The sequence below is a fragment of the Echeneis naucrates genome, chromosome 12 (genome assembly GCF_900963305.1).
Source record: "Echeneis naucrates chromosome 12, fEcheNa1.1, whole genome shotgun sequence".
NCBI classification, from domain to species: domain Eukaryota; kingdom Metazoa; phylum Chordata; class Actinopteri; order Carangiformes; family Echeneidae; genus Echeneis; species Echeneis naucrates.
In genome coordinates, this window is record NC_042522.1 from 13,471,340 (window position 1) to 13,493,611 (window position 22,272).

The window sequence follows — 22,272 nt, forward strand, 5'->3', positions numbered from 1 at the left end:
TTACAGAGTTAATAGTGCATTTGTCCTGATTGCGGTCATGTTATGGAACAGTGATCACACTGTTGTACTAATGGATGGAAGGTGTGCCGCACGCATGGCAACATATGATGATCTCTTTACTTCCTTTATCCCAAAACATCTGTTTCTTTTTCTACAATACTGCGCGACAGGCCAGTTTAAGTATCATTTTGGTTTGTTTTTAGCTTCACAGATTTCTTTCAGTTTGTGGCAGCATCAACACATAAAACAAACGAGTAAGACACAATTCACGTACAGTATTCTTCCTGTCTATGACAAACAGTCTACACTAAACATAAAACAGTTTTACATGTATAATTGGATATCATGTACATTAAACTATAGAATTTATCCAGCAATGACAAATTTGCGAATGGGCAGTACCAGCAGTAATTATTTCCTCTGCTTTCTGCTACATTTAAAGGGACTGGTTTTAATCAGTGATCACAGGCCGGGACATTAATTTTGATAATCACATATCGTATTATGTTACAACATCCCATAATGATGTCTTTATATAATTACAGCAGGGTTAATAGATAAAAAAAAAAAATCTAAATGAATACCAAATATTGATTTCATAACTACATTGGATAATTAACATTTTATTAACCTCATCTAAAATAACATCAATCTACTTATTTATGAAGTACCAAAAAACTGACTCAATATCAACAACTGTATGTATACGATAAGATTAATCAGATCTGTCAGTCTCTAAACCGAATGTTAAAATAGCCAAAATTACACAGATTTGTCGAGCAGCAGATACAAGAATTATATAATAAAGTGTACAAAAAACTATTAGATAAGAATTGCTTCTCCTGCTTAAATTAATGACCTGGCAAATTTGTTGGGGCGGACACATCTCGCTAAATCCATTGAGTGTGTATGATGTCACATTATTGATATCTTTACTTGACCTCTCTCTTTATTGCAAAAAAAAAAAAAGGTGCTTTTCAAAGCTGTAATTTCAAAGCCGACAACAGAAATGAAGGCAGAGCACACAGCCGTGACAAAAGTACCATGGGTACATCATTTTTTACCCTCTGGCAGTGGCTAGTCGAAGCAAATCCTGAGTCCTGACCATCACACACAGATATGTTGCTGCCTTTGGGGATCTTGTACGTGTGGAGATGTGAAAATATTTTTGCCAAAAGAGCTGGCACACACACAAGAACACTACTTTTAATCAAAAAAAAAAAAAAGGTGTTTGTTTCTTAACCTCAACCAAGGGATTTGCTCTCTGGTTATTTTCGTTCCTGATTAATCTATTAATTTGGTTTCAGAATAATGTTTCTCCCCGTAAGATGACAAAAAGAGAAATCTCCAAGCAGTCTTGTGTATGTTGTTTATAACAGCAGTAATCTGTAATTGGGGTTGTTTGAACCCACAGTGGAAAAAAAATCCAAAGTAAAGATGAAAAAGGGCAAAAAAAAACAAAACAAAAAACAAATATGCAACTGTTGATATAGATAATTGTGATAACATTGAGATAACAAAGGCTTTGGAAGGTGCGATGAGGAAAATAAATAAATAAATAACATAGCACAAGTATAAAGCCTTGATGTGTCTCTCAGGGAGAAATCATACTGTCATATAAATCTTCCTACCTTTTTAGTGAGAGCCCCAAATTAGCCACATCTCACTGCGTTTGCTTGAAATGCGATTTATTCATCTAGAAAAGGTGGCATTAACATTAAAACCAGACACACCACATGCATTTTTCCATTCTCCCTCTGAATATGGATTTGTGTGAAACAGATGGGAAGAGGATATGTCTACATGCCTATCTGTGAAAGCTAGCAACTTTTTTTTTTTTTTTTTATATCACCACCAGGTCTGTGCATGACTGCATCACTCAAGTTATTAGATGCAGAATCTTAATCAAATTAATCTTCATTTGTGAAGCTCCACCAACTCTCTACTTCTCATGTGATGGGCAATCCGTAAAAATTGCCACACAATTAAAAACCACAGAGCCCACGTGTGCAATTAGCTCACTTTGACAGTGATCTTAGCCAGTCTGAAGATGCATCACCAACCAGTGACCTCAGGAGAGCACGCTCTGTTGTGTTACACTTCTAAGGGTAATTGCTGTTAGATCAGAGCTAATCCAGAGCCAGACAAAATAGCAGAAAAAATGCTCAGTATGTGCATTGCCTCAGAAGTGAGGCAAGGGAGGGATACAGCCATGACATATCAATGAGCTTCCTCTGGATGAGCACACAATGCATGAGGCCAAATGTCCATTCTTCCCTGAGGCTTATGAGAAGTGTATAGTTCCACCTAAAGCAGCTCCATTCATTTTAACTTATGGTGTATGGACATAAAATGATGAAATCTGACTGGGGCATATCCTAAAATGGGCAGTTAAATATTGATGTGGAGATATATTTATCAATCTAAAGTCTCACGGACCACGGCATAGCCGCGATGCTTTAATATGTCTGATCTCTCAAAATGTCTTCCGAGGGATGCTGATGCATGATAAGCACAGCGTTTTACAATTTAAAACTCTGACAAGAAAAACAACTTTCAAAGAGAACTTATTATAGTCACAGATGATGGCCAAATAATTATTAATTACTGCCTGTTGTTTCACTCAGAAAATGTCTTCCTCTGTGCGACTTGTGCAAAGTCGCGGTTATCTCACATCAACAGTGGTCATCCACAGATCTACACTGCTCTAGGTCACAGGATTGCTTCGTCACATCTTCCTGATTACTGAGAGTGAGGGATAATGTTTTGATTGTGTCTGAAGTCAGTGGACTGATATTATCCAGACTGACAGCTGGAAAACACAAGACTTATAACATGTGTACGCGTGCAGATAAAGCTAACTCCACAAGGAACTTGGACAGATGCGCACGATGGATCATTAAAAAAAAAAAAAAAAAAAAAAAGGAGAACAGGAACCCATCGGTCGAGGGGAGATAAATGGTGCACATTCTTTATCTGAAAGCAAATCTCAAAGATTGTACAGCTTGGAGGGAATGCAAATAGGTACAAACACACCAGCATAGATAAAAGGTTTAAAATCTTTTGTAGGAACTGAGGGGATACGACGGCGGAGCGCTGTGCAGAGCTGGAGCCATTCCAAGGTGCAGCGTAAATTCTGTTGGGAATCAAATTTTATGGGTCTTAAACATCATTGTGGCCAGCTTATATGAACAATGACTCTCCTTTTTCTCGTTGAAACACACACACTGCTTGTCATGTTGGCAAAATAAGACCCTCACATGATTTCAATAATACCATTAACTAGGTTAGTCTGGACAATTTCACTACATTGTCACGGTGGTAGTGAACGTGTGAATGAATGCTCCAGCAAAAACAAGCTACATTCTCCTGCACGTGAATTAAGAGAAAACAGGTATGAAAAGTGCATTTTGTTGAGAGTAATGCTTTTCAGAGAATGTAAAAAAAAATCAAAAATAAAATAATAATCTTAAAACCATTGAAACACTGAGCTGTTTTTTAAAAACATGTTCAGAATAAAACCAGAGATCGGTGACTCATACAGTGTGCATGCAAAAAAAGCAAGAGGGGGAGAGAGAGCAACTGGAACCTGAACAAAGCAAACCTGGGATTTCATCCTGCTTGTGATCTGGAAATCTAACCTGTCGACCAGCAGGAGGGCATTTACAGGCTGTCTACTCCATTTGACACCAGGCATGACGGTCCGAGTGCATTTTACCGAGCGTAGATTCCACTGACAGCCTGATGCTGACGCTAACTTCCGCTGGTCTTAATTACAGCCACGTACTGCGGTGGTGTTTTGCGGATTGCAATTTGATGCACTCAACTGTGAACTTACTCAAATAATAAATGTAATTTCAAACATTTCCATTTACTATGGCAAAAAGACATTTTCTGACCGCAAAATCTGCCACCCAAAAGAACGCTTCATGAGTGCAGAAAAATTAGAACATTCCAACATAAAACGCTGCTAACTAGAAAGGAGGAAAGAATGGACGTGTGGCTAGAAAATGAGGAACAGGCAGTTTACAGCCTATTTTTGGAAACGCACTGTTTTGCATTTCATGTTACTCCTTTTAATCCAAAACACTGAATTGGTCTTTGTTGCCATGCTTGTTATTGGCAAGAAGTGAATTCTAAAGAGAAAAACAGACTTTGAAAATGAAAAAAAATAAATAAATAAAAACCTTGTAGCCTACTTGACCGACTGTTCCTTTGATTTGCACAAAATTAATTATGCATGAAAAGGGGACAAAACTGTTACAAAGTTCTTTAAACATCTTTAAGCTATTTATGGAAAAAGAAAAATTATAGCAGCTTTGCAGAGATCTCCGGAAGATGTGAGCAACACCACCGTTTGTCGAAAGCTGCTTTTCTTGTGTGTCACACAGGGACTTGGCATAGAGCAGTCTGCCACTGACTGGCTGTGTATCAGCAGGCAGGTATGCAGCATTTTCATCCCAGCCTTTGCAAGATAAGTCAGAACTTGCACACAACTAAGAGCTTTGCCCGGGCCAAAGGAAATCCACCTGCTCTCGAGCACCCTGATAGTACGCACACGGGGATGAACAGCTCTAAGCAGCACTGTAGCTTCCAAGCAGAATTCCAAATGTGAGCGCGCAAGCACAGACACACACACACACACACATACACACAGATATATATATATATATATATACACACACACACACACACACACACACACACACACACACACACACACACACACCAGCTGAACAAGTAAATATCATGTTCTGGTCCATACACATGAATACAGTTTGCTCTCCCAGGTCCTTCCTATGTTTGATTTACTTCATACAGTCAGGGTGGACTTAATGGTTCACTGCTATGTTACTGTACATGACCATTTACATCACTATCTACTCTTTTCCTTCTTTCATTAAATATAAAGTAGGTTTTTTTTGCAGACAAACCTTGGCATCAATGTCTTTATGCGGCAATCGATTCTCAAAATTAAACAGAATGGTGTATATTAGTATCGACCTGCCCAGCTTAAATGCTGAAATACCAAGAGAGAAAGTTCTGGTACAAGTTATAGAGGGGGGGGGGGTCCAAAACATTCAACTCAGACTGACCTCTTCATGAACTTCAGAAATCCAATCAAATCAGTTAACAGAGTAGCAGAAACGTGTTCATGCTCAATAAAATCCTGCAAAATCCACAACCGTCTGTCAGGTGCAGCTATTAAGCATTCGTTCATCAGCACGGGTCCGTGATGAAAGCCTTGATTTCTTCCTTTTCACATTTGGGGCACAGAACTATGCCTTTACTGAATTAACCTTTGCTGCCTTTCATTCAATCAAACCATCACTTTGTTGGAAAGGTCATATGTGTTCCTAGTGCACATTACTAAACTCGTTTGATGTAAGTGCTCCACCAGCAAAAGTCGATGATCTCAAGGATGCAATGGCAAACTTGAACATCATGAAATACTCAACATATCACGCTTCCCTTCAAATACACTGTTTGCAAGTTGATGGATTTCTCCAGAACTCCTTAGCCCTTAACGTCTGACTCGCATTATAACCGGTATTGTAAGAGAGCAAATACATTACACTGTTTTTGTCACATAGGGCTTTCTATTATGTGGTAGGGGACACACCAGAGGAGCCAAAGGAGCAAAAAGAGCATCTAAATGGAATTGCTTTTATAAATCAGTGTCACATTATGCATTCAGTGCACTGACTATAAAGCCCCTGTACAGTATACAAGTCAAAAGTTTATGAATCTTTTGGGAACCAGCTTGCAGGGCGCTCTCTTGTTAGACACAATGTCCAGGCTGTTTTTTGATACTAGTCCAGCTTTACTCATTAAAATAAATTCACTTGAGGTACACTGACATAACAGACAAAAAGAAAAAGTTGAATGTGACCTGTGATGCTAATGTTAGAGGTATTTTTCGAGGTAGGTTTGCAACCAAATTTATTTAATTGAGCTGACGCTAAAATTTTCAAAATTGTGATTTGAGCTGACATGAAGATTTTTGGATTCTGAGCTCAGGAGAGATTGGATGTATTATGTATTGTGATAAAAGAGCAGCAGAGTTCTTTGTTGTTGTTGTAGTTGTTATTGTTGTTTTTTGTTTTTGTTTTTTTAAAAGGAGTGCAAACATGTAAAACCTGAGTGGGAGAAGGACCACTGTCTTTGAGCTCATATTACATTAAAATAGATTTTTATCATGCTGTTTGTCAGGAAAGATTTAGGCATTAGAATCACAGATTGAGTACACAGGCCACAGAAGATGCAATGCAAATAAAATAAAAAAAAAAAAATTGGTTGCTTTTAAATTTTTCATTAAAATTTTGGAAGAAATGCCAGCTGCTGCTTTCAGATTACACGAAAGGCCACATTATAATGCTGTTGAGAGACCTTGGACTCGTCACTGAACCTCTGAAAGCTTCCAAAGTTACAATGGGGATTCTACGAAAAACGTTAATGGCTAAAATAGCTTTTAGGTTGGTAACAGCATCAGAATACAGAAATAATTTATTAATCCCCAGAGGGAAATTCTGCACACTTGTATAAATTAGAAGTATTCAACAGCCAGCTTTCTGAGGTAAAATTTCTATATATATCAGATTTAGCCATTATTGCCTCACAGAACTGCAGCACGTGTAAGAAGACAACCAAACTTGTTTGATATACAAGTAAACAGAGATCATGTTTATGAGGAAGGATAAGCACTTTATCAGGATCTTACCCGTCTCACAATATATCCTGTTACAGTAAATCACCAAAAACATTGCATTGTGGCTGACTCATTTTAAATATACAATATCTGACAAACTAACAAAAAATAAAGACAAAACTGAGAGCTTTTGAATTCGCCATACACACATTTGCCAAATATTATCTTTGATCTTTTTTTTGCCAATTAATAAAACAGGAAAACACACACGCATGTTGTTGATTTGCATAGATTAGAGGCAGAAAGAAGGCCAAATAAAAGTGAGCTTGTGCATTCATTAGAGGTATTTACATAAACTTCTTTGTTCATTTCGTTGAAGATAACTGCAATACGCCTCTCAGCAATCATGGTAATGATCAAATGATTATCTTGACATCAAAGCTGTCCACAGGGCATGAGGAGAGACGCTGGTTTTGAGACGGAACATTTCAAAGCTAAGTTCCTGCAAAGAGGATACGAGCTGCACAGGTCACTGACCACAATTCATTCAACTATTCCAAGCCATCACTTAGGTCCATCACTTTAAGCTGAATGAGCACCATTGTTCTCTCACAAGTTTTCCCATCGAGTGAGGTAACAGAATGTGACATTTTCTTCACTTTTTTTTTTTTTTATAAACACAGAAAGCCTTCCCATAAGAGAACAACATACTGTACCTTTACCAAAAACGGACATGTTGCAGTGAGCACATAGTTGCAGGAGCCAGATGCATAAAAGTTCATCCACATTTTGCACATAATATGAGCCCATATTATGGGCAGGAGGCATTTGTGTTAAATTTGTACATAACAGAGCAATATTCATTCATTAATTATTATATTACTTATTTTAACAACTATAAAAAGCTCCAGTTGCTCCTCTTGAATGATACATATATAGACATGAAAGTAAGTTAATGAAAAGAACAAAAGAAAACTGGCACTTCATCTGAAAATTAGTGAGTGGAGGAATCAAACAAGAGACTGATGCTTCCATGCAGGTGTCACTGATGGGCATGAAACTGATGTGACTCACACTTTCACAGCCATCGGATTTCAAACCATTTTAACACTTGGAAATTTTGGTCCAATCTGTCACAAAGCACTGTGCAGAAATAGTTCGGAAGAATGGCTTTCTTTGCTTAAACAGAACCGCCCAGCTGTTCATCCTGAGACTTTTTTTTTTTTAGTTTTTCCTCTGATTTGTCACACCTCTTGTGTTTCCTTGGCAAAGTCCTCAAAATTGTCAAGAACATCAAACAGTGCTATCAATCTTTCACGCATGCATCATTTCTAGTTGTATCTGAACTGTCATGAACCACTAATGCAGCACATTCTTAAAAGTGTCATATTGTGAAACGCTTTCTTTCTTTTTGATTATAACACATGCCATGGTTCTGTACTAACACTGTGAAAGTATCAAGGCCCTTAGTCCCTAGAGAGTTTATATTCATTCAGTCTAAAAATTAGCAGTCAAGCCTTCCATAACTTTGTGAAGTCATAACAAAGCAGTTGCTGTCCTCACCCGTGCCCCAAGCCCAACACATTTATCCAAGCTTTCCTTGAGTGTACAATATCTTTCAGAACTAAAAACATCTAAACATTAGGAGATAGCATATTAAATTTTGGCATTAGAGCTTGCTGACTATTTCAACTTCCCAATATTTATACTTGGATCACATTGGTCAACCGCGTTTAAAAAGACCAAGGTACTGAAAGACCATACAAACATTAGTAAATACAAACAAATAGCATACATATAGAGAGTGTTTTTGAATTCGTAAGCTCTCTTGTGGATGTGTTTTAGTACAAGTGGCGATGGTGCTGTCAGCGACTGAATTTACGCTGCAGATGAAAACGCATGTTGTAGAGCATTCATCTTAAAACAGCAGGATCCTATAGGAGGATTATAGTAGGTCAAATGATGATAAATAGACCATTTAATGGCCTGCAAAAGCTCCACCGTGGATCCTGTTTGTTATGGTCGCTTAACATCTGCCATATATCAGGAGGATGAGCTCTCTGAGATAAACTGTAAAAAAAAACCCTTACAAAATCTCATGCAACCAGAGAAATCACACATCCATCTCAACTCCACACCATGTAATCACTCCTACCTCTACCGATGACCTTTGCCCCCACTTCATTGCTTGTCCTGCAGTGCAAAGCTCAGCCCCTGACATAAGATTGAGACGCGGTGCAGTGAGTACATGTTCTTTGCCACAGGGAACACAGTTCTCTGGCAGAGGCGTTCCTTTTTTTCCCACTTTACTATATTGCCTTTAATCTCCCATCTCTAGGCAAGCAGTGTTTGCTCTAACTCCTGTTTAGAAAGATACAGAGGGGAGGACTGAGTGAGAGAAAACGGCTGGTTGGTGTACCAGTGTTCGATAATAAGTACACACACACAAAAAAAAAAGACCCACATGCTTTGGAAAATTAGCAGTAGAAATATTTTGTCCAATAGGACAGACTGAGCCAAAGAAGGACAAAATGTCATGTTGAGTACCTGAAGGTTTTTAAAAAAGGTGAAGAACTCCTAATGAGGTGTTTACCGAGTCAGCCATGTTGCTAAACATATTGATTTCCACCCAGTCCCACATCACTTAAAATGAGCAAAGAAAATTATCTTGTGTGACAAAGCGTAGCAGCAGAGAATTCTCTCCCCTAGAATTTCTAAGTATGATGCAACAAATTTACATTACCAACACATTTGGCACAGACGAAAACCACATGGGGGGAGGGGGGGAACAACAAGAACCAAAAAAAAAAAAAAAAAAAAAAAAAAAAAACCCACTCTATTTTTTAAACTGAAAGCCCTGAAGCTGAAAACTTCAATGTTTAATTTTTCAAACTTCGTTTAAACGTTACCCCCTCCAACCCACGCAATAAACAATAAAATATGAGCATATCCAATGCACACCGCTTCACCAAAGGCAAGGAGAGTACGGGCTGTTTGCTTATTGAATATACTGATATCGCTTGCACTTTACCTCATTATTATTTTTTTAGAAAAACATTATATAGGAATAAGAGAGCCCAACAGGAAAGACGGGATGGGAAAGTGTTCTGTGCACTTCCTCTGCTGCTGCCCTTTCTGCTCATCCATTCTCCATGACACTTGAGGTAATAAATCAAAGCTGAGCAGGCAGGCCACAGTGGGAAGGGTATTTGCTGTCCCGTGCCCCCCCCCCCCCTTTTCACTAACCTCTAATATCTGTTCAACAAAACAATCGGACATCTGAAAGCATCACAGAAACCCATTATGGTTTGGCTGGCATTTGGCTAAGAAGGTATACCCCCCCCAAAAAAAGGTAAGAAAATTTACTTGTAAAAAAGGGAGAGGGAAAAAACAGCTGATGGTTTGCAGAGAAGAGAATTTAATGCATGGTTTGCACTTTTACAGGTTAGTCAAGTGTAGTACAGTGGTAAACACTGGCTGATGAGGCTCCAGTGTTACATGTTAAAGCAGAAACAGTAAGCACACGAAAGGAGAAATAGACATTATTAATGGGCTTCTAAAGGGAAAATGGCAGATTATTTTAAGCATTACAAAGGTCAAAAGCAGCCAGTTGCCTCAAGTGCAGTAAGACTCTTACCCCTTGCTGTTCCGAGCAAATTAATCTTTTGATATGTTTATTTTCTTGTATCAGAGTCAGTGAGAGAATTCTCAGGAGTCAAAGGAGCTCTTGCTATGACATCTGTACTATTTTCTGTTCTTTAGATCAACGTGCATTATTGTAGGTGTCATTTCCTGTGTTGTTACAGCTGCTCACCTGTTCATTTTTTTTTTTCACAGTAACTGATGTCAGAAACTTTGTGAAACCTTCAGAACATTAATAGAACAGAGGAGAGTGTCTGCTTTAATCCAATATGGTCAACACCATAAAATCCTATATTCTAATACCTCTATGAAAACGGGAGTGAATATAAACTGACAATTCCCAAGTCTGAGCCATTCTAATATGCGTGTGTTTGGGTGTATCAGTATGTGTACTGGGTAGTACTTAAGCCTTTGCAGCATCCAGGAGCATCACAATTACTTCCAAAAAAAAAAAAAAAACAAGAAATAAATCAAATTTTAACAGGAAACAGAGAAGGATACGACAGGATATTGATGCAACATCCGCTATTCTTATGATAACAATTCATTACCAATGCAAGTCAGTTGGATGATTTGTTCTTTTAAATCAACAACCCTGTATTCTACTATTACCTCAACCAATAAAGCTGTCAAGACAACTTAATGCATGAGGTTGAATACTGTGCGCAGGTCAAATGCATCCCTGTCAATGTCTGACTTTGATACCAGGGCCCGGAAACGTATAAGGGAAGCATCATCATTAGTTTATGGTGCGTGGTTATGTCATGACACACACACACACACACACACACACAAACAAACACACACACACACACACACACACAGTAGGTACCTGACAGTGCCAACATGCCATGGGGGGGGGAAGTTAACCGATGACGCAAAAATAGATGAGCTGTTTGTTCAGTTTGGAGAATTGTAGCCTCTCCAAGCATACGAGTTGCCGTAAAATGGAAATCAGTAAAAAATAAATAAATAAAGACATGGGCGCAAAGACAACAGAAAAAAGGGTAAAAAAAGAAACACAAGGAAGGAAACAAATGTCACTGGTGAATTCATTTCAATGTTGCACTGCGAAAATGTACTTTTTGCTGGAGACACTGCCACAATGAGGAGAGTGTTCATATTCATACTGTGCTCGGTCACACGAGTGAACATGTTTCTAATCCTCTGAGGCACTAAACACATATTATCAGCCCTAAAGCTAATTTTTCAACAGAATCTTACTTGAATATGTGTCTGAGCTTTAAGCCGAAATGTTTTCAAATCCTTCAAGCCAATATATACTGGGACCATGTGCATGTCCCTTTATCCTGTTTGTGCTTCCTTAACTAATTGTCGACTATTTGTTTTCAAAAACCTTTGCCCAAAAAGAACACAACAGCTCTGCACACATGTCATTTCTTCAATGTGTATTTCAAATGTGGAGCTGCTAAAGCCCTTTCTATCATCCTCCCCCCACAGTTTGCAGTCAGGCACTGGAAGGGTGAAGCAGCAAATTTGCTAGCTGGCTGACTGGGAGGACAGAGAGGCCTTTCTCACCAGTCAACGGCTGTCCTTAATGAGAATAGAAAGTGATTTACTAGCTTAATGCTCCGGCCCACAGCCCGCCCGTCCGTCTTTGCTTTGCAGCCAGTTTAGTCGGCACTCTCCATAGAGAGAATGAAATTGAGACCAGCGGAGGAGGGGGGGAAAAAAAGCCAGAGTTCAAAAACTGAGGTAATGAGACAGTTTCATGGATTTTCTCCATCCCCTCACCACTGACCTCCAACAAGTTTTGCATTTTGTATTCGCCATTTAACAGGTTTTCACCACGCTGAGCCAATACCCCCACTCTGGACTGATTGGGAACTGGAAAACACACAGAAATTTCGCAATAATAGTCCAAACAAAACAGTGCGCCAAGCACTTTCCTGCATGCACTCACACGCAGAACAGTTGCCTGGCTAGCACACCACAGGGGCCAGCATACGAGCGTCCAACTCTCACATGACTGTGTGACATAAAGTGGGAAAAAAAAAAAGGGAAAAGGAAGGTAAACAAAAACCCCCGTTCATAGACTCCTCCACTTATAAATATACTTGAGCTTGGTGTGAGGCAGAGACATTTCCTCATCTATCACGCCCTCTGTGGTTATCCAATCAGCAATGCTATTCCAAATAGCAGAGTGTTGTGCTGTTGTGATTCACTGTTATTGAGGCATGTGTGACCAGACACAAAAAAAGTGTTATGTGGTGGTGGTGGGGGGGAAATGTTGACAGTGATGAAAACTATTTCTTTCATACCGCCAGCTATGTGCAGCATTAATTTTAAAAAAAAATCCAATTTCATGTATATTTGCGGGGCCAAATTACATTCCTTGATTGGAGCATCCTACTTAGGCTATGCATGAAATTTTAAGTCATAATCACATTACACCACAAAATAGGGAAGCCGGAGAGGGATAAAAGAAACAGAGAGGGGGGGGAGACAGAGGGTGAGTGAAATGTCACCTACACTAGTGTCACTTAGTTTGTTGTCCATCCACTTCCAAAAAGAGAAGCAGCACTGCTTTAAGTAAAATAAATAAATAAAAAGGCAAATGAGTTTCATACTTTGAGTTGGATTTTTGGAAGACTGGTTTGGTTTGATAACATCGGAACCCCCCCCCCCAAAAAAAAGAGCAAAAGTGAAGGCGTGATTTTGGAGATGCGGCTCAGAGCGCGCACATCCTGCATCCTACCAACGTGCACGGTCACATGCAGCTTTGGTTGGATGGGTATCATCATGAAGGTGGAGGTGGGTGGACAGATCCACAGCAGTTCTTACCGAGTGTGAAGTAAGGGAGAGCTGTGTTGTCAAGATCATCCATTACGGAAATTCTCCCAGGTAGGTCTGTTCTAACGAATAACAGGAGTCGGGATTCCCCCCCTCCTCCTCCCCCTCCTCCTCCTCCTCCTCCTCCGGCTGCTCCTGCTCCTCCTCCTCCGGCTCCTGCTCCACCGGCACCACCTGCTCCGGCAGCACCACCTCCTCCGGCCACGCTCCCGGAGGCTCCCCCGGTGAAGCTGAACTCGTTCTCCCGGAGCACAGGCAGCGTAGAGACGGTGACGGTCTTCACCTCACACGGCGTCTCCGCGTCGCCCTCCTTCTTGTCCCGCTCCTCGTCGGGCAGAGTGGCCCCCCTGCTCCCCTGGACCGAGCGGGTCTCCGTCAGCAGCAGCCCCGCCAGCAGGACGCGGTGGAGGTGGAGGTGCAGCAGCAGCAGCAGCGGCAGCGTTGTCCTCGCCATCCCGCTCCTTGTGCGCGGTTCCCTCGCTTTGAGCGCGGCTCATAAGCTGTCCGTTCACTTATAGTACAGTCGCTGCAAAGGAGTCGCGTCCGTCCAGGAGGCGGCAGCACAGGTGTACTGAGGAGGAGGAGGAGGAGGAGGAGGAGGAGGACGACTTCCAACCAAACCCCCCCACAGCAGTCTGCGGGCGCACTTCCATCTGCCTTCGCACCGCGGGACAACAAATCACCTCAACGTGGACAAACACGTGTTCCCCTCAGACGGGATTTAAGGTGGAGTCAGCGTGTCGGTGTCCTTCAGCTCAGCTGTCAATCAAAACGGAGATTTGATTTGTGCAACTCAGATAACTGGTGGATCAATAAATATCTGGGGATTTAAGGATGTAGTCACGTGACTGATGATCCCCCCCCCCCAAAAAAAAAAAAAAAAAAAATAGTTAAATCTTTTGAGGTCTATTTAGTAAGGCTTCTGGAGCTTTTGAGCATAACAGCTGAAGACTCAAAGAAGTTGTTTTATTTATGACTACCACAGGAGAGAAATACTGCAGCAAGACATTTACAAAAGGCTAACTTCATCAACAATGCTTTGTTATTGCATTAATTTGTGTTGCTTGGTTTCATTTTAACCACTGCAACCAGGGAGTTCAATGCACAAAAATACGTGAGGATTTGTCATATTTGTCTTAATGTGCAGGTAACATGGAACTAAAGGAGTTAATGTGGTGGCTGAAACAGCCAATATATTTGCCAGCAAAATGTGCTTCAGCTGAGGTATAATGTAGCATTAGAAGTTACTTGACTAAAGTACAAAATTGTACATAAGAGGTCTACTTGTGTAAATGTGGTTATTTGCGCAAGCAAGTATTTTCAGAGCACGTCACAGACTTCCCCTCCATGTTGGCTTCAAACTTGAGGTTTCAATTTAATTTCAAATTCTGGAAACAGCAAGTGAAAAAAACATTATAATGCAAAGTTACCTCTCTTTTGTTTGTTCATACACACACTCAGACAATAAGTTAAGCCGACAGCCTCAGACACTACCTATGACTGCGCAGCGAGGAAAAGGATCACTGCTCAACAGCCACTTTCCAAATGAATGTTTTCTCAGAGAGAAAGAGAGAAAGAGGAGAAGAAAATTCAGACGCAGGAGCACAATGGGTGATATGCCCCATAAATTCATAAATGAGACTCCCGGTTTCTCAACATACAATGAAGTAAGCCGACCTGGTGCTTAGCAAAGGAGTTTTATTCATCTGTATCCTCACTGTGAACTCACTCACTTTGAGTCAGAGGTCATCTGCAGCTTGTGCATGAAGTGAAATGTTGTCTACTACTTAAAGTGAAAGTGCAGTTTCACCTAAAAGACCCTTGTCCAAAGTAAAGTACACTCACTCCATGCTGAATACATAACACCACAGCTGAGTGCCCCACAAATGAAAGTGATTTCCTAAAGAAATCCCAAGGAGCTCTGCAAAGGGATAAACTCCTTTCAAAATACAATCAATTATTCATTCATTCATCCATCTTCCACTGATTATCTGTTTCCGGGTGGCAGGGGGTCCTGGTACCAATCCCAGCTCACATCGGATGAGGGCGGGGTCACCCTGGAGAGGTCGCCAGTCCATCACAGGGCCAACACACAGAGATGGACAGAGTCGAACAACCACACACACTCACACTCAGACCTACGGACAGTTTAGAGTCACCAATTACTGTCCCCATGCAGGCACGGGGAGAACATGCAAACTCCTCACAGAAAGCCCACAGGCCCGGGAACCGAACCCACAACCTTCTTGTTGTGGAGCAACAGTGCTAACCACTCTGCCGCCGTGCTGCCCCATACAATCGATTAAGTAAAAAAAATAATAAAAACCCTATCCAAATTGAATAACATAATTAAGTTACACAGATGACATTTAAAAAAAAAAACAATGAATATGTAAAGCTAATTACAGGCTGTCTGCAGAAGTTATTTTTCAGTTACTGCTTTAAGAGTCAAAAGTATTTGACAGTTGAATGGATGAGACAGGTTGGTCCAAAGCTTCAGCCAAAAAGTCACATTGATCCAAGGGCTCAGAGTCAAGCTAAAATTTTTATGCAATACAGTCATTCATTTTTCTTCAGAAAAAAATAATTAATACTGATGTGAGGTAATCTGCTTTCTTGTGTTCTGTCCTTTGTGCTGAAACAGTTAAACTGCTTCCCAATTTAATACGAACTAAAAGTACTATACTGACAGAAAATGGTGTATGTTATTGTGCTCATGGTGTGTTTTACTTGTCCACTGATTGATTTCAAGAATTAAACAAGCAGATCTTGGGCCTTTCTGATGAACTAACAAGAAAGGAAATCAGTCATGCAGCAAAAGACATCAATCTTGCAGTGACTGCGCAACAGAGGTGTCAATTAAAGTTGATAAAGGGAATATAGAATGTTCCCTCAAATAAGCTGTTTCACCACAACGAGCAAGTTTCCACCTTTCCATCATTTCATTTGTGAGTAGCATTTATAAACAGGAGAGTCTATAAACATGCATGATGCAAAAAAAAAAAAAAAAAAAAAAAAAAGAAAAGGATTGCAAATTTGGTACACTTCTTTGTCAGTAGTTATTATTTGTCTCTTTTCTGGTGTAGACATAAATACAAACATGCTGGGAATGAATATGGAAAGGGGGCATGGTGCCAGCCTCTCTCACTGGCTCTCCCCACGCTGCTGAAATATTCAAACACACATTCTCTCTGTGTTTTTTTCTCCCCCCACGTGGCAGAAATACTGGTATATCCCACTACATGCACTTTACAGTCTTGAGTGCTTATAAGTGCACATTTATATGCACCTGGTAGACGCGCACATGCGTGTTACCTCTAAAAAAGACGACTCACGTCTACTTTTCCAGGACACATCTGAATAATGTTCCTTTCATGTACGCCGAGGATGCGGTGCTGTCATTTACCTGAGTTAGTGCAGCAGCATCTGAGCCGACTGTGCATACTCATAAACCCGCGCCAGGAGTGAAAAACCTGCCCTGTACTTTTCTTGTTTTGTAGCTGTTAAACTAATGTCCCCGCAAAAATGTTTGTCACAAGCCTTCAAAAAAAAAAAAAAAAAAAGAAAGAAAAACACGCACACAGTTGCTAAATCAGTGTTGCAACTTTTCAAATCAAATCAGGCAATATTTTCACCAAACGCCCAATCTGGGGGTAGTTCCAACTGTGCTTAATTAGGTTCCTTTTAAAATATCTAGCATGCTCATTTCAGCTGTGGGTGTTACCACTTAGCCAATCAGTCAGCGAGGCACATTCATCCGACGCGTGGTAGTAGAAAAAGCCAGCAGCCAGTCCACTTGTAGGACTCCTGCTTGATGCAGACTTACCCTCATAATGGTGCAAAGCAATTGTCAGAGCATTTGGATTTAAACTGTATCCAATAATTCACAGTGGTCTCCTGCTGTAAGTTGCCTTTCAACTGATTCAAGCACAAATGAGTTGAGGTTAACAAGTACCTTCACATGATGGATGTATTCAGAAGCACACTGTCAAGATAGGCAAACCAGGTAGAGGCTTATGAGTCCTGAGGGGAAAAGTGGCCCTTGATAGCCCCTCATACTGCCACGTTTTGGAATTACAGCCATAAACATTTTAAAACGTCCCATAAAGGCACAATAATGTGCATTTCTGACAAGCAATTGTTCTCAATTTACATAAATACACTTGTCTAATATAATGTAATGCAACAAACAAAATAAAAAAAACAGCTTATCCTGTTTTTTATTTTGATGTCCTTATGTTCTCTTCTCCCCGACAACAGGAACAATTACAGATATTTTAGCCCCGAATAAACAAAACAACATTTTAACCAAACCTCAAATGTGGCACTTACTTTGAACTATTCCCTCAGCTGCCCTCAAGATGTGTTTCTCGTTTGTGCATTTCAGTATAGTGTTTTGATTTTATGTATTGCTGCACCAATTCATTTGGATTTTTATGACAATAAAATAAGATCAAATAAAATAAAAAAAAAAGAAGAAGCATATAAGCTGGAATCACTTGTGCAATGGGGGGATGTCATTAGCAAAGTGAGTCTGAGTGTATCTTTAAATCCACCAAACTGCAATCACTCAAAAATATGTCACACACGTCAATACTTACTTTGCAAATGCCCGGGGGCTATTGAGGGTGTTATCTGCTTGTGTTATCTACTTCTATTTGGGGCTTTGAAAATTAAAAGCACAAGATGTTAATGAAATGAGTTTTGTTTTCCTACATTCTCGCCCATATATACACTTAAGGCCATTTTATTGAGATATTTATGCCAACCAGTACATTGTAATTGGCAATTTGCAGCTTTTTTGACTTTTTTCGCCCTCTGTTTAGGTTTTTCACTGCAAATCTAAAAATAACTCAGTGAAAACAGTGAACATTAACATCCCATAATGCATATGCTGCAACTTAAAAAGCCTTACAATAACTAAAGGAGCCACATGGTACTTTCTCCTATTAACAGCTCATTAAGCTATGCAACCATCATCTTATGGAGCTTGGAGTCAAAGTCCTGGTTCTTCTGTTCCCTGGTAGTCCCATTTTTTTTTTTTTTTTTTTGCATCTCCTCGGACAGTTTTTAAAGGCAGAAGATCTATGACACACGAGGAAGGGGAAAGAAGGATAAACAAAGTCACAATGAAGACGAATGAGGTGAACCCTGTGCACATTTCTATGCACTTGCAAACTCTGTCGTGCTGCTGAGACATTCAAGCCCCATCTGTCTGTTTCTCTGTTTCGGTCAACCTTAATTCAGAAACACAGACCAATCAAATTCAGGGCAAATTAAACAGACTATCTCACTATTTTTTTTAAAGGCCATTACCTAGCCGAGAGTATTTTTGTACCCGACACCTTTCTTTTATTTTTTCTTTATAACCACTACAGATACCAAACACTTGAGTATCTTTGTGTTTATCAATAGTGGAGAAACTTATCAACCTTGATCATTCATTTCTGTCAGAAAGTGTTTCAGTAAGCCGTTAATTCTCAGCAAAGCATAAAGTAAACTTCATTTTGTCTTTATATTACTGGCAGTAAAGAGTTTCATTGATTTATCAATTTTAATAAAAAAGATGGAGTAATACTTTTTCTACGGATCAGAGACACAGAGTCTTTCTGCTACACCAGTAATATGAAATGGACAATAATCCCTTCAAACGTGACCCTATGTCCTGCTGTGAACTGGCTGGTTCATTCATTCATCTTCAACCGCTTATCCATTTCTGAGTCATGGAGCTGGAGTCAATCCCAGTTCACATTGGGCAACAGTGGTGTCACTCTGGAAAGGTCACAAGTCCTTCACAGGGCCAACACACTGAGACAGACAGAGACCAAAAACCACTCACACTCAATTTAGGGTCACCAGTTAACCCAAACATGATGTCTTTGGACGGTGGGGGGAAACCGGAGTACCCGCAGGAAACCCACGCAGACACGGGCAGAACATGCAAACTCTGCACCAAAAGGCCCCAGGCAGGAAACCGAACGCGTGACTTTCCTATTGTGGGGCAACAGCGCTAACCACTATGTCGCCTTGCCGCCATTTTAGAGTCCCCACTGAAATTAGTCCATTTATCATTTTGTGTTCCTGATATGTATAACTGAAAGCTACCCTGTTTATCTTGCTGATAATTTTAATTTTTGCATGGAATAGGACACAAGTGTCATTAAATCACTGTTATGCTGTGTGACTCCAGCATTTTATCCATTCTTTGAAGAGGTACTGCCATCATTGAGTCATCCGAGTCATTTCTGTATCCACCCTATGTATCGTAATTCACATTTGGTCACTGTCTTCCTTTCCCCTCTGTGTTAATTTGACATTTTAGTCTGTCTGTCATACTGATTTCCTGATAGAATAGTTGGCTACAAAGATTAGCTTAAAGGGCAAATCTGACAAGCTCTGCTGTCCTCCTAGTGAAAGTGCTGACACTGTGGAGATCTGTAGTGTAGCCCCATTGAGGAGATGCCATAGTTTTGCAGACATGACCTCTTTGCTGATAGATTTCATTGAACACTGTCTGTCTTTAATGGGCAAACAGTACCAAGGCATCAGATCAGATTGATTGATACTGGTGTGTTCAGCGAGGTGGTGGAGAGCTGCAAGAAGCACCTCAAACAAGGGGATGGAAAGGAAAACTGTACTGTTATTAGCTGATGGAGAGCTTTTAAAAAGTCTGTGGTTGGTTATATGAGATTTATTGCTCAGGAAATTGCTTCGACCTGAATGCCGTGGAAGCTGCTGACTCTTTCAAAATCAAATTTGATAGACAACAAGCTAACGTTCGCTGTACCTAGACAGAGATGGTTAAACAGATTATTGTGGCGTAATGAGCGAAGGACCTGACCTTTTCACTCTTTGTCTCTCAGCAAGGCTGTAGAGATTTTAATGCATGACTTTGGAGTATGACTGTGTACCAAGGCCTGGACTAATGGTTGCATCGTACAAAGAACTCATTTATATTAATAAAGAAAACCAGTATTTCTTTTGTTTTTTAATATTTGCTCCCTTATTCATTACTAAAATGATAATTAAAAAAGCTCTCGGTATTAAAGCAGAACTGTGCAAAGGCCAGCTATGAAAGATCAGCCTGTAAATGCACTTAACTGAGTGAACTAACTAACAGTTCAATGGCCTATGCCTGCACATTTTTTTGGCTTCTATATCTACAGTCTGGAAAACTGCACAGGACTGAAATCCCATGGGTGCAACAAGAATAGCATGGCTGTTAGGAGTGTGAGATATACAGTATGTAGTCTAAAGTGGTTGTGTTTGAGAGGTTAGAACAACAGACGTGAAGACGAAGCACATGATGAAATATCAAATATGAATACATTAAGACTGAATCCTTCCCTTTTTTTGTTTGACTCTTTGGCGCTAAATGTCAGCACGCTAACATTTGCCATTTCAGCGTGATAATATTTCCTTGTTTGCAGTAAACAAACGACAGACATTTAATTAGCTCTGCTCTTATTTTGTCATGAATGGTATTAGAGAAGGGAGAGTTTTTACCCAGTGATGGCACTGAGTTCATCTGAACTTATCAAACTCCTGCTGAGATTCAGAAAAACCACAAATAAGGACTTCACAGTATCACTAAGGTAAGTCAGGGATCACCAAAATAGATGGTGTTCATTGCCGACTATACATGTCTGTACTGAGACATTTCTTTCTGGATCAAAAACGTCTGGACTGACTGACAGATCCCCAAAGACATTTTCGTCTTTCCTGCCAAATCCAACGCAACCCCCCCTGCAAAAACAACAACTGTGCCACTAAATGACAAATTTGCTGCTCTGCTCTGCTGTGCTGGCAGTTTCTTCTTGTGCTACCTTTGTTAATTGATTAGTTGAAGTTATATGGAGACTGCCCCAGTTTTGCAGGTGTAAACAAAGAGCCAGTCATTTAGAAACTGGGTTACACCTGGAGGACAAACACATAGCCACACAAACTCTGCAAACCTCACATGTCACACAGCAAACATCATCTTAAAAAAAAATGATTTAGTGAGTGCTGAGAAGCTCATTCCAGACAATGAGTACGGCAAACCTCTGATAAGTCCTTTTATTTCTAAGTACTGAGACTTTACATCTGCTCCCGAAATTTGTGAAATGATGTAACACGTGGGGGTTGGACCTTGTCAATTTTTATCCTTCTTCAAAATGTCTTCCATCAGCACTGGTACTTTTTATGAAAGATAGGAATTTTGGGATGTAATTATGACTGTTTCGGCATAATCTGCAGACACCTTTTCCTGTGTGAAGATCTCAGAAATTGTTATGCGAGTGTTTCTTTACAGCAAATTCAGCATTTTATTCAGCAAAAAGCATTTTGCTTTTGTTCTTGTCCTCCGTAGAGGACATGAGAATTAAATATTTATTTTACTATAAAATAGGAGGCAACATCGGGGACTGTACTGTAAATGAGGCATTAGGGGAATAAAAATATAACATAGGATCAGCAGAGGACAGACCGCTTGGCTCCTGCGATAATGCCAACTTTTTTAAGTTGGATTTTTCACGTTAAAATGGAAAGCCCAAACACATAGAGGTTAAACTTATTTTGGTATATGGTAACCTTCATGCCTTAAACTCTAAACTACAAATTCATTAAAATATTTTAACTATGACTGGAGTTCAGAATTTGATAACTGCATTTTAAAGCTGCTCTTTAAATTTGTACAATTTAAAGTATGTATTAAGTGGGGCTGTCAACTGATTTAAATTTTTCATTGATTAATTACGGGGTAGTTGTGGATTAATCACAAAATGTAGTTTGCCTTAAATATGAAAGATAAAATATTTTAATTTCACTTTACACAAACTGCTAATCTCAAAGGTGATTAGCAGTGATTAGCAGTTGTCTCATGAGCCTGTATTTGAAAAAACAAAAAAACAAAAACGGTATTTATATTAAGGAGAGAAGGCAGGTCAGTATGTAGTGTGCTTTCACTTGCATTATTGGCCGGATAAAAGAAGTTGTCTGTCTCCTGCAGTGGAGCCATCGAGGTGATTCATGTCTCTGCTTCATTGGAGCCACAGACTGTTGTCATTCATAGCCACGTCCTGTCTCATCGACAGGCCTGTGGCTCTCTGACAGACTCCAAGTGTTAGAAAATCTACCTCTGGATGACCCCACCCCGCGCTCATATCCTCTTCCATCATCCCTATTGA

The 22,272-nt window shown here is 40.0% G+C and overlaps 1 protein-coding gene across 1 annotated transcript in view; it reads right to left on the reverse strand.

Moving 5' to 3' along the window:
- Positions 1-13,559, reverse strand: part of astn2 (astrotactin 2) — a 228,906-nt gene extending 215,347 nt beyond the window's left edge. The window contains exon 1 of the mRNA XM_029516439.1: positions 13,097-13,559. Within this exon, the coding sequence (XP_029372299.1) occupies positions 13,097-13,559 (463 nt within the window). The remainder of the gene's footprint in view (positions 1-13,096) is intronic.
- Between the last annotated feature and the right edge of the window lie 8,713 nt (positions 13,560-22,272).